Here is a 12853-nt window from a genome sequence, read left to right as displayed (position 1 = left end):
ATTTCATTGATATATATTATATTCAATTCTTTTTTAATTAAATAAGGGACGAGATGAGCAGGTCGTTCAGCTGTTGGTAATTGATACGCCTTACTCATTACAATGCTATACTAGTGCATTTTTGAGCGGCACTACAATTGTTCACCTTGAGTCATAAGATATTAATTTCACTAGCTACGGCGCCCTTCAGTCCGAAACACAGTAATGTTTACACATTGCTGCTTCATGGCAGACATAGGCGCCGTTGTGGTGACCATAATCTAGCCGGCATCCTGTGCAAAGGATCCTTCCACTGGTATGTTTGTGTAATTCTAGATCTATTTTATTTTCTTTCAAACTAGCAAAATCCGAACGTGCTAAACTGTGGCTTGTCCTAACTGACCGTGTTCCTTCCTGAACCGATCATCATGAAATTTCCACATGCCTCAACACTAGGGGAACCAGGGAGGCTCCTTTACACAGGATGCCGGCTAGATAATGGGTACCACAATGCCTGTTTCTGCCGTGATGCAGTAATGGGTAAGCATTATTGTGTTTCGGACTGAAGGGCGCTGTAGCTAGTGAAATTACTGTGCAAATGAGACTTAACATCTTTTGTCTCAAGGTGACGAGCGCAGTTGTAGCGCCGCCACAGAATTGTTGGGTTTTTCAAGAATTCAAATTCAAATATTTTTATTCAAAATAGGATTTAAAATCACTTATTGAACGTCAAAAATTACCACCCATTCAAAAGAGACTGGCTCAGACTTGAGAAGAATGGGCGCAAGAAACTCAGTGGGCTTTTTTTTAAATATAAAATATGGATTACAATGTAATATCGTACAATAAACATTTATAATTAAAGAACCTGAGGGTGTTCGCTTTATTCCCAGTCCGTTATGTCATTAAGAAAATCGTTTATGCTATAATAACCTTTCCCACACAAAAGTTTTTTAACAAGTCTTTTCGTCTTCGTAACATTTGTTTTGTACAATTTCTGGGATCATATTGTAGAAGCATATTCATCGCCCAACAAAAGACTTACTAACTCGACCCAACCGAGTAGTAGGCATAACAAGTTTATATTTGTTCCTCGTGTTAACATTATGAATGTCACAGTTTCTAGAAAATTCCTTAATGTGCTTATGAACATACAGAACATTATCAAAAATGTATTGAGAAGCAACAGTCAAAATATTTATTTCTTTAAAATTTTTCTCTTAATGATTCTTTAGGACCTAGGTTATAAATCGCGCGAATAGCCCTCTTCTGCAGCACAAAGATAGTATTAATATCGGCCGCACTGCCCCATAACAATATACCAATTACCACCGATCTATTACCTACCAATCCTGAGCGGCACTGCATTGTAATGGCCAGGATTGTCTCAAATACCATCAGCTGAACGTCCTGTTCGTCTTGTCGCTTATTGTCATAAAAAAAGACACTTGAAATAATAAAGCCCCGGTGTGCGTCGTGTTTCAACGTTTCCCCCTTCTCACTACTCATAGCCATTAACCATACCATTTAATATCACCATTTTACTTATTCAATAAATTAATTGCGCCTTAAGTCTCGTTTAATTTTTTTGAACCATCCGTAAATTAAACTGCACAGTATCCAGTACATTGTGCACTCATAGAAAAAAAAGTATGCAAAGTTGTACTATTGTTAAATAACTTAGGATTTACGTTTTATTTTTCCGATCTCCGTTTTCATAAAATACAATATAAGAGTTGAAATCTTTAACAAGCACAGTACAAACACTGTATCCACAGTGCAACGACACTTGATGTTAGTGTATAGCCGATTTTGATTCTTTATGGAGATAAATTTATAATTGTTTTATTTCACAATATTCACACACGGACTAGTAAAAAAAGAAGGACTCCGCGCCGTGATATTAGCAAGTGAAGCACCTTTATGCTAGTGTGTGTGTGGTTACGGGGTAAACCAGTTACACAATTTTTTCTCCCTTAAATAATCATGTATCCACAAATACTTTTATATTATTGTTTTTACACTTTTTCACAACGCACGACGGCATTTTTAAAATATTTTATTGCGACGCAACTGATCTGTCACAGACGATGGCAAATCTCATAATGGCGGCCGATAGGCTTATAAGTGTGTGCGTGGGGCTATGTATTTACACGTTTACCGGCTTGTTTTGGTGCTACACTTTTATGTAAGGTGACACGGAGTTTTTTTACTCGTCCGTGTCTTCACAATGTTCTTTAAAGTTTATATTTCTAATCACGCAAGTCCCATTGACATTTTTGTCAGTGTCATTGACACTATTGTCTTTAAACGAAGAGAAGTGTATTCTCTTTACATCTCCTCTCCTAAAAGAAGAGAAACGACAACTTCTCACACATGCTGGTTGTGGTACTTAACAGTGTAGAGCTGGAACTAACTTAGATAAAAAAAAAAAAATTGACTCTGATTTCAATAAAAACTTTGCAATTCCAAAAAAAAAAAAGAAAAATGTGAGTCATGTTATATTGACACTCACTTTAAACGAAGAGTATTCTCTTATATACTACGTACTAGCTGACCCGACGTTGTAAGTTCATAATAAATAAAATAATTTTAATTTTAATAATTTTTTTATGAATTTGTCAGTAATATATCATAACATCAATAATTATTTCGTAAAATATGCTCCCTTTTGTTTTAATGAAATTGTTTCATAGCAGAACTGTCATGCCGTGCGTCAATAAATTCTCTAGATAGAAAATATGTCCATACAAAACGAAAATTGGTAATAAAAATAATTATGGGTCCCAAATCGAAATAAAAACTAGCCCATCTCTCAAGTTGGACTAAAGTGCACTCCATGAAGTGATCTCCATTAAAATCCGTTTAATAATTTAGGAGTTCACTGACAACAAACATCAGGACACTGGATTTATATATTACTACCTGACCCGACAGACTTTGTTCTGTATATAATAAATAAAATAATGTTTTTATATGTATATGTGTCAATAATCTCATAACATCAAAAATTACTTCGTAAAATATGCACCCAGCTGTCGTAATGAAATTGTTTCACAGCAGAACTATCAAACCGTGCGTCAATAAATTCTCTCATAGAAATTATGTATGGACACATCAAAGGAAAAACAAATTTGTTGATTTTATATAATTCAGCAGCATTTTCCTATTTATTCACCTTTCAAACCTTCTCTGAACTTCCACAATTAATTTAAGACCAAAATTAGCCAAATTGATCCAGCCGTTCTCGAGTTTTAGCGAGACTAACGAACGGCAACTCATTTTTATATAATACTAGTGGACCCAACAGACGTTGTCCTGTACACATGTTTTAAATTTGAAAAATCGGTCCAGCCGTTAGGAGCAGTTCACTAACATACACATGAGCAGGAGAATAATATTATATGGGCGGAATTGAGAATCTAAACCAATCTCAAATTCACTGAAACAAACAAAAAAGTCATCAAAATCAGTCCAGCCGTTTAGGAGGTAGTTTAATTGTGAATCTAAACCATTTTCGAATCCACCTGAAGACACACACCAATCTCAAATTCACTGGAACACACAAAAATATCATCAAAATCGGTCCAGCCGTTTAGGAGGTAGTTCAATTGTGAATCTAAACCATTCTCGAATCCACCTGAATACACACAGAAAGTTTCATTAGAATCGGTCCAGCCGTCTAGGAGGAGTTCAGTGACATACACACGCACACAAGAATTATATATATAAAGATTAGAGTCATACTAACAAGTCTGTCTCGATTGTAAACGATTCGGTCACGTCATATTCAAATCAGTTTACCGCCGACAATTATACGCCCACGGTGCTATCATATTATTATTTTGTTGTCTGTATATTAACTGGAATGGAATTTTTAACAATAAAATTGAACAAAATAATCCGAGTTTTTGTTTTTATCATAATCTACAAGACGAGCAGGATGTCCAGCTGATGGTATTTGACAACCCTGCCCATTATAATGCAGTGCCGCTCACCTTGTCACCTTGAGACATAAGATATCAAGTCTCCTTTGCACAGTAATTTCATTAGGTACGGCGTCCTTCAGACCGAAACGCTTTCACCGCATCTTCAGGGCTCGTAAAGCGAATACCTCGAATTTAATCTTTAGTTCTTAATAAAAGTCGCAGGGCGCCAGGTCAGGACGTCTACTCTCTTTCTCCGAATCGAAACTTTGTAAACGAACGAAATTTAAACGAAGCTTCGACAGTAACCCTACTCTATTTTGGTTTCGGACACATCGACGAAGTTCGGAATCAAGGACAGCATTCGTGAACGAATGGTGAACGATTGAAATGAATGTTATTTTGATTCGACTAATTTGAAGAGTCCTATTTTATGCCAACGATAGGAAGTAACTAATAACAACCAAAAATATCTGTATTACACACGTAATGTAAACATGTCAACTTAGAACTTCAGATTTTTTCTTTGAATTCTTTAAAAAGTTTTCTAAAAATAATTCTTAGTTATGGTGGCTAATAAATCATCTTTTATAGTGCTTTTAGCACGCCTCGCAATCGCGATACTCATTCAATCAGAAAGTTAAGTAAATAACAGTTATATACCTATTTGACTTTTTCATAAAAACTAAAAATATCGCCTCTACTTAATACCTATTATCCACATATCATACGATGATGAAGCTATAACTTTTAATTTATATGTCTGAGAGCCTACTCTTATTTAGCTGTAAGTAAGTTTTCCTGTTACGATAAAATAAAATAAAAATTAAATTTTGCTCTTTCATTAATAAAAACAAAAGTGTAACTTATGATAAATGTCACTAAAAATAGGAACACCACTACTGTTAGAAACGAATAAGTAAGATAAAATTCTACCTTTAACTTTTCTAACAGTTGTAGGTACTAATGCAGTTCATGCCCTTCGACCTGCCTGTAGAGCTTGAGGTGAAGACGCAGCTGATTAATAGGGAACCCGCCTGCTTCTTTCACATTGGAATTCATCCTCTGTCAACTTGGAAATATTAATACCACCCTTGATACATAATTTATGTAAACACAGCATGCTATAATTTATTTTATTTTGTAATTTCCTACAAACCCTAAGTCGGGAATTTCACTAATATTAAATTGATTGCATAAGCGACGTCGGTTCCTTCCACGTTCTAAATGTTCTTCACATAGAGCAGCCTCGATTAAAAGCTCTACCTATCTCGACCTAGCGATACCTCATATTTAACGTACCCCGGGTACAAAATTGAGCACAATTTTTTGCCTCATGCCGGGGTATGTGTGTACGTTAGGGAGGATATCTGCTGTCACCGTCTCGGCAATTTTGAGGGTAGGGACCTGTCTACTCTCTGGCTCCGCGTAGATTTAGAGGACCGCGTCCGTATCTATGCGTGTGTCTACAGGTCTCATAGTGGTAACGCAGAAACCGATCATCTCATGGGCTGCGTTCAAGCGGCAATTGACGACGTGCTTGCACAGATCCCCTCCGCTGAAATCGTAGTCTTGGGTGATTTCAACGGGCACAATGCCGAATGGCTTGGATCACGTACCACAGACTACGCAGGGCGATCTGTGCATAATTTTGCATTGGCGTATGGTCTGTCCCAATTGGTTGAGTCGCCAACGTGGCTCCCGGATGTGGATAGCCACATGCCGTCCTTATTAGATCTTCTGCTAACTACACATCCCGATGGTTACCAGGTCTTTGTCGACGCCCCTTTCGGAACGTCCGACCATTGCCTGGTCAGGAGTGTAGTGCCTATCCGACGCCAACGTCGCAGACCACCAGCGACCCGCCGCGTTTGGCACTACAAGTCAGCAGATTGGGATAGGATGCGTTCCTTTTTTGCATCCTACCCTTGGGGCAAGGTTTGTTTCCCTTCGGATGATCCTAGTGCCTGCGCCGTTGCAGTAGCCGATGTGATACTGCAGGGCATGGATATTTTTATACCAAGCTCTGTAGTACCGATCGGTAGCAGTTCACAGCCCTGGTTCGATGCGTTAGTTAAAGCAGCATCTGACTGCAAAAAACAGGCGTATCGAACTTGGGTTGCGGCGCTGGGCACAAAGGATCCGAACTGCAAAGTTCTTAAGAGGAAATATAACCGTGCCTCCAGATTTTTTAAGCGGCAAATCGCCCGTGCGAAGTCTAAGCACGTCGTCAAAATCGGCGAGCAGCTTTCCAGCTACCCGACCGGAACACGCAAGTTCTGGTCGTTGTCGGAAGCTGCTCTTGGTAACTTCAACCAGCCGTCCATGCCGCCGTTGCACATGAGGAATGACACCCTGGCCCGTGCGCTCTTTTCGCCTCCAACTCGACTCTTGACGACAACGGAAATACACCGTCAACCATCCCGCGGTGTCAGAGCTCTATGCCTGAAGTACAGTTCAGACAGAAAACTGTTAGGCGAGCTCTGTTTTCGTTGGACGTCAGGAAGTCGAGCGGGCCGGATGGCATTTCTCCAAACGTGCTTAGAACGTGTGCCCCTGAGTTGACGCCGGTGCTAACGCGTTTATTCCGGCACTCTTATTCCAAAGGCGTAGTCCCTGACTCATGGAAGTCAGCCCTTGTCCATCCGATCCAAAAAAAAGGAGACAGTTCGGATCCGGCGAACTACAGGCCTATTGCTATCACCTCCCTGCTCTCTAAAATCATGGAGAGCATAATTAGCCGCCAGCTTTTAGTATACCTAGAGGGTCACCAGTTGATCAACGACCGACAGTACGGCTTTCGCCATGGACGGTCGGCAGGTGATTTTCTGGTATACCTAACACATAGATGGGCGGCGGCTATTGAAAGCAAGGGGGAAGGCCTGGCAGTTAGCCTGGATATAGCGAAGGCCTTTGATCGTGTATGGCACAAGGCGCTCCTCTCAAAACTTCCATCATTTGGGCTTCCCGAGAGCTTGTGCAAGTGGACCTCCAGCTTCCTCACTGGGCGTAGCATACAGGTCGTTGTCGACGGATATTGCTCGAACCCGAAGCCCGTAAATGCTGGAGTGCCCCAAGGCTGTGTGCTATCTCCTACGCTGTTTCTTCTGCATATCAATGATATGTTGGACACCTCCAACATACATTGCTATGCGGACGACAGCACTGGTGATGCCGTATACACGGGCCATGCAGGTCTCTCTCGGGAAATCGTCGACCAGTGCCGGGAGAAACTTGTGTCTTCTATCGAGTCCTCTCTCGAGAAGGTCGCGGAATGGGGTAAATTGAACCTTGTCCAATTTAACCCCCAGAAGTACGGGTCACCTGGTGTTAAGTGATCACCGCCGCCCACATTCTCTTGCAACACCAGAGAAATCACAAGAGCGTTGCCGGCTTTTAAGGAAGGTGAACGCGCTTTTTTTGAAGGTACCCATGTCGTATCGTCCCGGAAACACCGCACAAGGAAGCTCATTCCACAGCGTTGTAGTACGCGGAAGAAAGCTCCTTGAAAACCGCACTGTGGAGGACCACCACACATCCAGATGGCGGGGATGATATCCTAACTTGTGGCGTGTCGTGCGAAGGTGGAAATCGGCGGCAGGAATCAGGTTAAACAGCTCTTCGGAACACTCCTCGAGATAATTTAGATTTACAAAAACAAATAACAAATTAATGCAATATAGTACATTAGGTTACCAATGAGTTCTTAAATTGAAGTTCAAAAGAAGTTTTCATTAGCAATGTTTCTAACTGGCCAGTTCTAAACATTTTCAGTGTTACCCACGTACAAGTAAGAACGAGTTGGTCATTGTGTGCGACAACTAACTTATGAATTTACCTATGTTAAGTTTCTTAAGTCCATCGCAAATGCGATGATAGTATGATTTCAAATATAGCTTATTAGCGGGCATCTAAAGAAGCTATTTCCGTAGAAAGCTGTAACTAAGTGATACTTCTCTACTATTTCTCTTTATTAAGCTATAGCATAGCTTCTATCGCGGGCCTTGAGCGTGGAGACCGAATCCAGAAATTCCGTAACGAAAATAACCTAACACTTACTTACTAGATATAGATATTTCGCCACGATCATTTCAGTTGCCGTGGAACAGCGGTTATCACGTATGCTTTTTGTGCAGAAGGTCCCAGGTTCGAGCCTGGGGAACGTCTAGATTTTTTTTTAATTTCTTTATTTATTTTTATCACGTTTTTTTAATTTTTATCATTATGACAAGCATTTTTATTTAGTTTCACCTGTCCCGTTGTCTGTCTGTAATCAAATCTTTCAAGTTAAATTTTACTCACATCCCGTTTGCTTTTTTTAAATTAATTAAAAAAAATACTGCATAAATAAAATAAATAAATAATTATATTTGCATAAGTTGATAAAAAATGCTATGCAATAGCTATACCGCGGCAGTCTCCGAGTGCCACACGTCTATTTTTCTGTTTACATGCGGTATATTGGGCCGCATCGCATTCACTTTCTAGGCGTATTTTAACGGCGTTGTTACGCAATACAAATTGCTATGCGGACCACCCTAATCTGCGATGAAAGCGATAAACCAACTACTTAGCGGTCTTGTAGACTAACTGCCTCACGAAATCTGGTAGTTTGTATATATTAAGAGACCCCGCAAACTGCAGACTTTCGATCGGCCGATAGTTTGGTTGAGTTGGGCTGTTAAGTGCGCACACTGGCCCGACTAAACAGATGGGTCTGTGATGAGTGCGCACACTAGACAACTATCGGCCGACAGTTTTAGGGACGGTTCGCTATTAGTTTTAAATCGGCTATTGATGAGTCTGGCCGACTAAACAATCGGTGGTGTGCGCGCCTAGAAGAGCGCTGTACTGATTTAACAGTCGGCCGATAGTTTGCTGACGGTTCAGTTTGAAGGCAATCGTGTAGCCCATCAAACTTTTTTGTCGGCCAATACCGAATCGTTATAATGTGTATAATCTCATACATCTTCATACTGATTAAGAAACCAACCAAACTATCGGCCGATCAAGTCTGCAGTTTGCGGGGTCTCTAAGAGTAGATTTAGATGAGGTTTCTTTCAGATGTTGGATACGAATCTAAGTCAATATTTCTGCCAGGTTAACGCGGCTGGGACAATTACGTCCTCCAAAACTAACTTAATCGTTACGAAAAAGAATGGGGAAGAAGTAATCTGTGTCGAACCGAATAGTCTTGATTTTTCCGTCTTTTGCGGCCTCTATTCAATTTTGATTTTGAATTTAACTTTTAAAGTGAAACTACCATCTATCGCATGTCGCATTACAATCGGCCGTGGAGTAGGGGTGAAGCTGTATCATTAATTCCAACTACTGCTTTCAAGTCAGGTTGCCCGAGTGGTTTAAGGTGCCAGATTTAAGGCTATATATATGGAGCGTAGGTTCGAAACCCACGCCTTACAAGGTTTTTTATTATTATATTTTTTTTATAAAGCATTATAGAATTATATTCGTTTTATTTCTTAATCGTTATCATATATTTGGATCAGATTTCGTCTGATCGTTGTCATATTTAGTTTGCGTGACGTTACTAATAACAATTTGCTACATAATGAATCTCGCGTATTAGTAATTATGTAAATGTATTGTAAGAGGCGATGCATTGTGTATTGTTAAATCATCGAGGCGCTACGGTCTAATTGAGCAATTAAACAATTGTTCTAGACTAAAGGTGTGAAGAATCCACTCAATGTTCAAGAACAAATAACGCAGCAGTATTCTAAATCATTTCTTAACATGCAACGCATAAGAGTCGTCTTATAAATCTGACATGTCCTTGTGGCATCGTAGCTCTCAAACAATTGTAACGATTTAGATGCCATCTATTCTGTTTTCAAAGCTGTTTTTATCTTATGTACATTTTTGAAACCAGAGTAGTTTATCGAATACTTAGTAGGTAACGGAAAGTGTCTAGCAATAAAAGAAAGGATAATATTGTTCATATTATCTGTATAGATAAAATTATGATCATGATGTTATGGCATGAAAATCAAACTGATTGCGTGTGTTATTACGCCTAAATACAAGTACCGATTCGCAATGGAGCGTATCGGTACGACTAGCACAACCATATGGGAATACGACTGGATCTTGACCGGTTTTTTACGATTTTTTTACATCTTGCTGATAACGTGCCAATAAATATTTTTGTAAAACGTTGAACGTTGGCCATAATTTTTATTAGAGCTCAATTTTTTTCCGATATGGTGGTGAATAGTAAAATTTTAACATTGACATTCAAAGTATTATTTTTTTAACTAATAAGGATTTGATTTGAAGCTTACGTCATGCTTATCTTGTCTGATCTGTCATTTAAAAATTGCAACTTCCTGTATCTCTCACAGCGGTCTTGCACCACTCGTAAATATAATTGGTTTAGTATGATATAAAACACGTATATGTGTATTTTACAAGATTTAGGTCCAAGTCCTTGAATAGGATACGTATTAATTGTCTCTTTCACATTCATACAAACAGACCGTGACGGCAATAAGTACTCTCTTACCTCATTGGAGCCTGAAGTAAAATGTGAAGGCGAGTACTTTGGATACTTTGGTAATAATATTGTCCGGAAAGGTGAACCAAGAGTAGGTTTTAGCGTAGTGAAATCTAACAAAAGGAAGAGCAGACTTTTGCCCTGTGCTTCCCCGGGGCATAAAAAGAATAGGGAAGTCCCAAACCCCAGGACACAGGTAGCTTCTTTGCACAGGATACCTGCTAGACTATGGGTACCAATGGGTAATAGATTTACAACATGGCTAACAAAAAATTGTTTTCATTCAATAAATGACTATTTCAATTTAAAGAGAATTGACATATAAAATTTGACATGAATATTGTTTTATTAGATTTATAATTGTATTGTTTAGTTTATAACACCTAATGGTTAGGTTCAATTTTGTATAAAATAAAAGTTTATACTACATATATTTGCATGCCTTGTAGGTACAATAAGAGAAACATAATCTAAATAAAATAAGACCGATTGTAAAACTGACCTTATTCAAATCCAAATAAAGATTATTATTATTACCACATGTGCCTTTTTCTGCCCTGAAACAGTAATGTGTAAGCATTTTTGTGTTTCGGTCTGATGGGCGGCATAGCTAGTGTAATTACTGGGCAAATGACACTTAACATCATATTATATCTCAAGGTGGCTATAGCGCAATTGTAGTGCCGCTTAGAATTTTTGGGTTTTTAAAGAGTCCTGAGCGGCACTGCATTGTAATGGGCAGGGCGTATTAATTATTATTAGCTGAACGTCATGCTTGTCTCGTCCCTGATTGTCATAAAAATATACATATATGTATTTTAATTTTAAATTAGGTTAAATATTTAAAATTTATTTATTATAGTTAAGATATTTTAAAATTCTATCACGTTTGCACAGTAAAAGTGATCATCATAATATCGCCTGATGTAAATACATAGTTATCGACAATTTATCGTTTACAAATTAAGTCGTTATAGTCACGACAGTTCGCCGACAATTTGCATGTGGGGGTCGTTGACCGATCAGCTGATCGATGCGCTTCGGTCAATTACCTTCCAGGTACTACTATTTTTAATAAAACTTTTTAGGGTTCCCTGTATAAAAGAGTACCTAATATTTTTATTTCTAAATTACGAGAGAAACGGAGTTGCGGCACATGTATTCAAGTGAACGATTATTGATAATTTGTATTTATTTTTATGTACAGATATAGGGGTACCTTCAAAAAAAGCGCGTACACCTTCCTTAAAGGCCGGCAACGCTCCTGTGATTCCTCTGGTGTTGCAAGAGATTGTGGGCGGCGGTGATCACTTAACAACAGGTGACCCGTACGCTCGTTTGTCCTCCTATTCCATAAAAAAAAAAACATAGAACATGAAAACAAAAAAAAAACATTGATAACCTGGTCTAACTAGAGCTGACGATGTTTTCGATATTTTTTTATATTTTAGGTGTTTTCTATTTTGGTGCAAGTGTATATGTCTACATCTCTTGCTGCTAGACAACCGATGGAAACAGGCCAGGCTTATTACTTTAGTGTGCGTGCTACGTCTTACACTCGCGATTTGTATGACACATTGTATTAGTGTGCGTGCATTGCTCAAAATAGAACCTAACTGTCAACCTCAATTTATTTTAGACTATTTCACAGCTTTCACAGTCTAGATGTACATAAAGGATCTAAGTGTTTTGTAAGCTACACTAATTTATTACCCCTTTACAGCGCTACATAGGTCTACCACTCATGTTGAAGACGGGGGAGTTCTCCCCTAACAACCCCCTTATCAGGGGGGAGCGGTCCGGTGGCGATGTGCTGTTTGGCTTGGGGGAGTACGAACATAGGAAGAACACGCTAAAGAAGATCCAACAGAAACAGTATAGAGAGTATTTGGATCAGGTGAATTATTACAATATAAATATCCTTAAACAAACATTGAATTCAAGCTCTAAAGGTTGATGCATTCAATATATGATAATTTATATTATTTAAACACGATTCATATATTGGATGCAGCACCTTACAAACTAATTTGTTAGGTATATTACAGCCATTGTAAAGTACTCTATTTGACTGAAAAAGTGACCGTTGAGTTTCGTGTATGTTCTTTTTTTTATGGAATAGGAGGACAAACGAGCGTACGGGTCACCTGGTGTTAAGTGATCACCGCCACCCACATTCTCTTGCAACACCAGAGGAATCACAAGAGCGTTGTCGGCCTTTAAGGAAGGTGTACGCAGTTTTTTTGAAGGTACCCATGTCGTATCGTCCCGGAAACACCGTACAAGGAAGCTCATTCCACAGCTTTGTAGTACGTGGATGAAAGCTCCTTGAAAACTGCACTGTGGAGGACCGCCACACATCCAGATGGTGGGGATGATATCCTAACTTGTGGCGTATCGTGCGAAGGTGGAATTTCTTGTGGTGGAAGTTCTT

At 39.1% G+C, this 12853-nt stretch overlaps 1 protein-coding gene across 2 annotated transcripts in view; it reads left to right on the top strand.

The window, feature by feature from the left end:
• LOC126968382 (trichohyalin-like) overlaps positions 1-12853 on the top strand; it is a 48847-nt gene that overhangs the window by 21666 nt on the left and 14328 nt on the right. For both annotated transcript variants that reach the window (XM_050813384.1, XM_050813385.1), the window contains exon 3: positions 12143-12316. In XM_050813384.1, coding sequence (XP_050669341.1) covers positions 12143-12316 — 174 coding nt within the window. The remainder of the gene's footprint in view (positions 1-12142; positions 12317-12853) is intronic.

The sequence above is a fragment of the Leptidea sinapis genome, chromosome 15, assembly GCF_905404315.1.
Source record: "Leptidea sinapis chromosome 15, ilLepSina1.1, whole genome shotgun sequence".
NCBI lineage: Eukaryota > Metazoa > Arthropoda > Insecta > Lepidoptera > Pieridae > Leptidea > Leptidea sinapis.
Note: the sequence above shows the minus strand (reverse complement) of the source record. Positions and strands in the feature narration are given on the sequence as shown.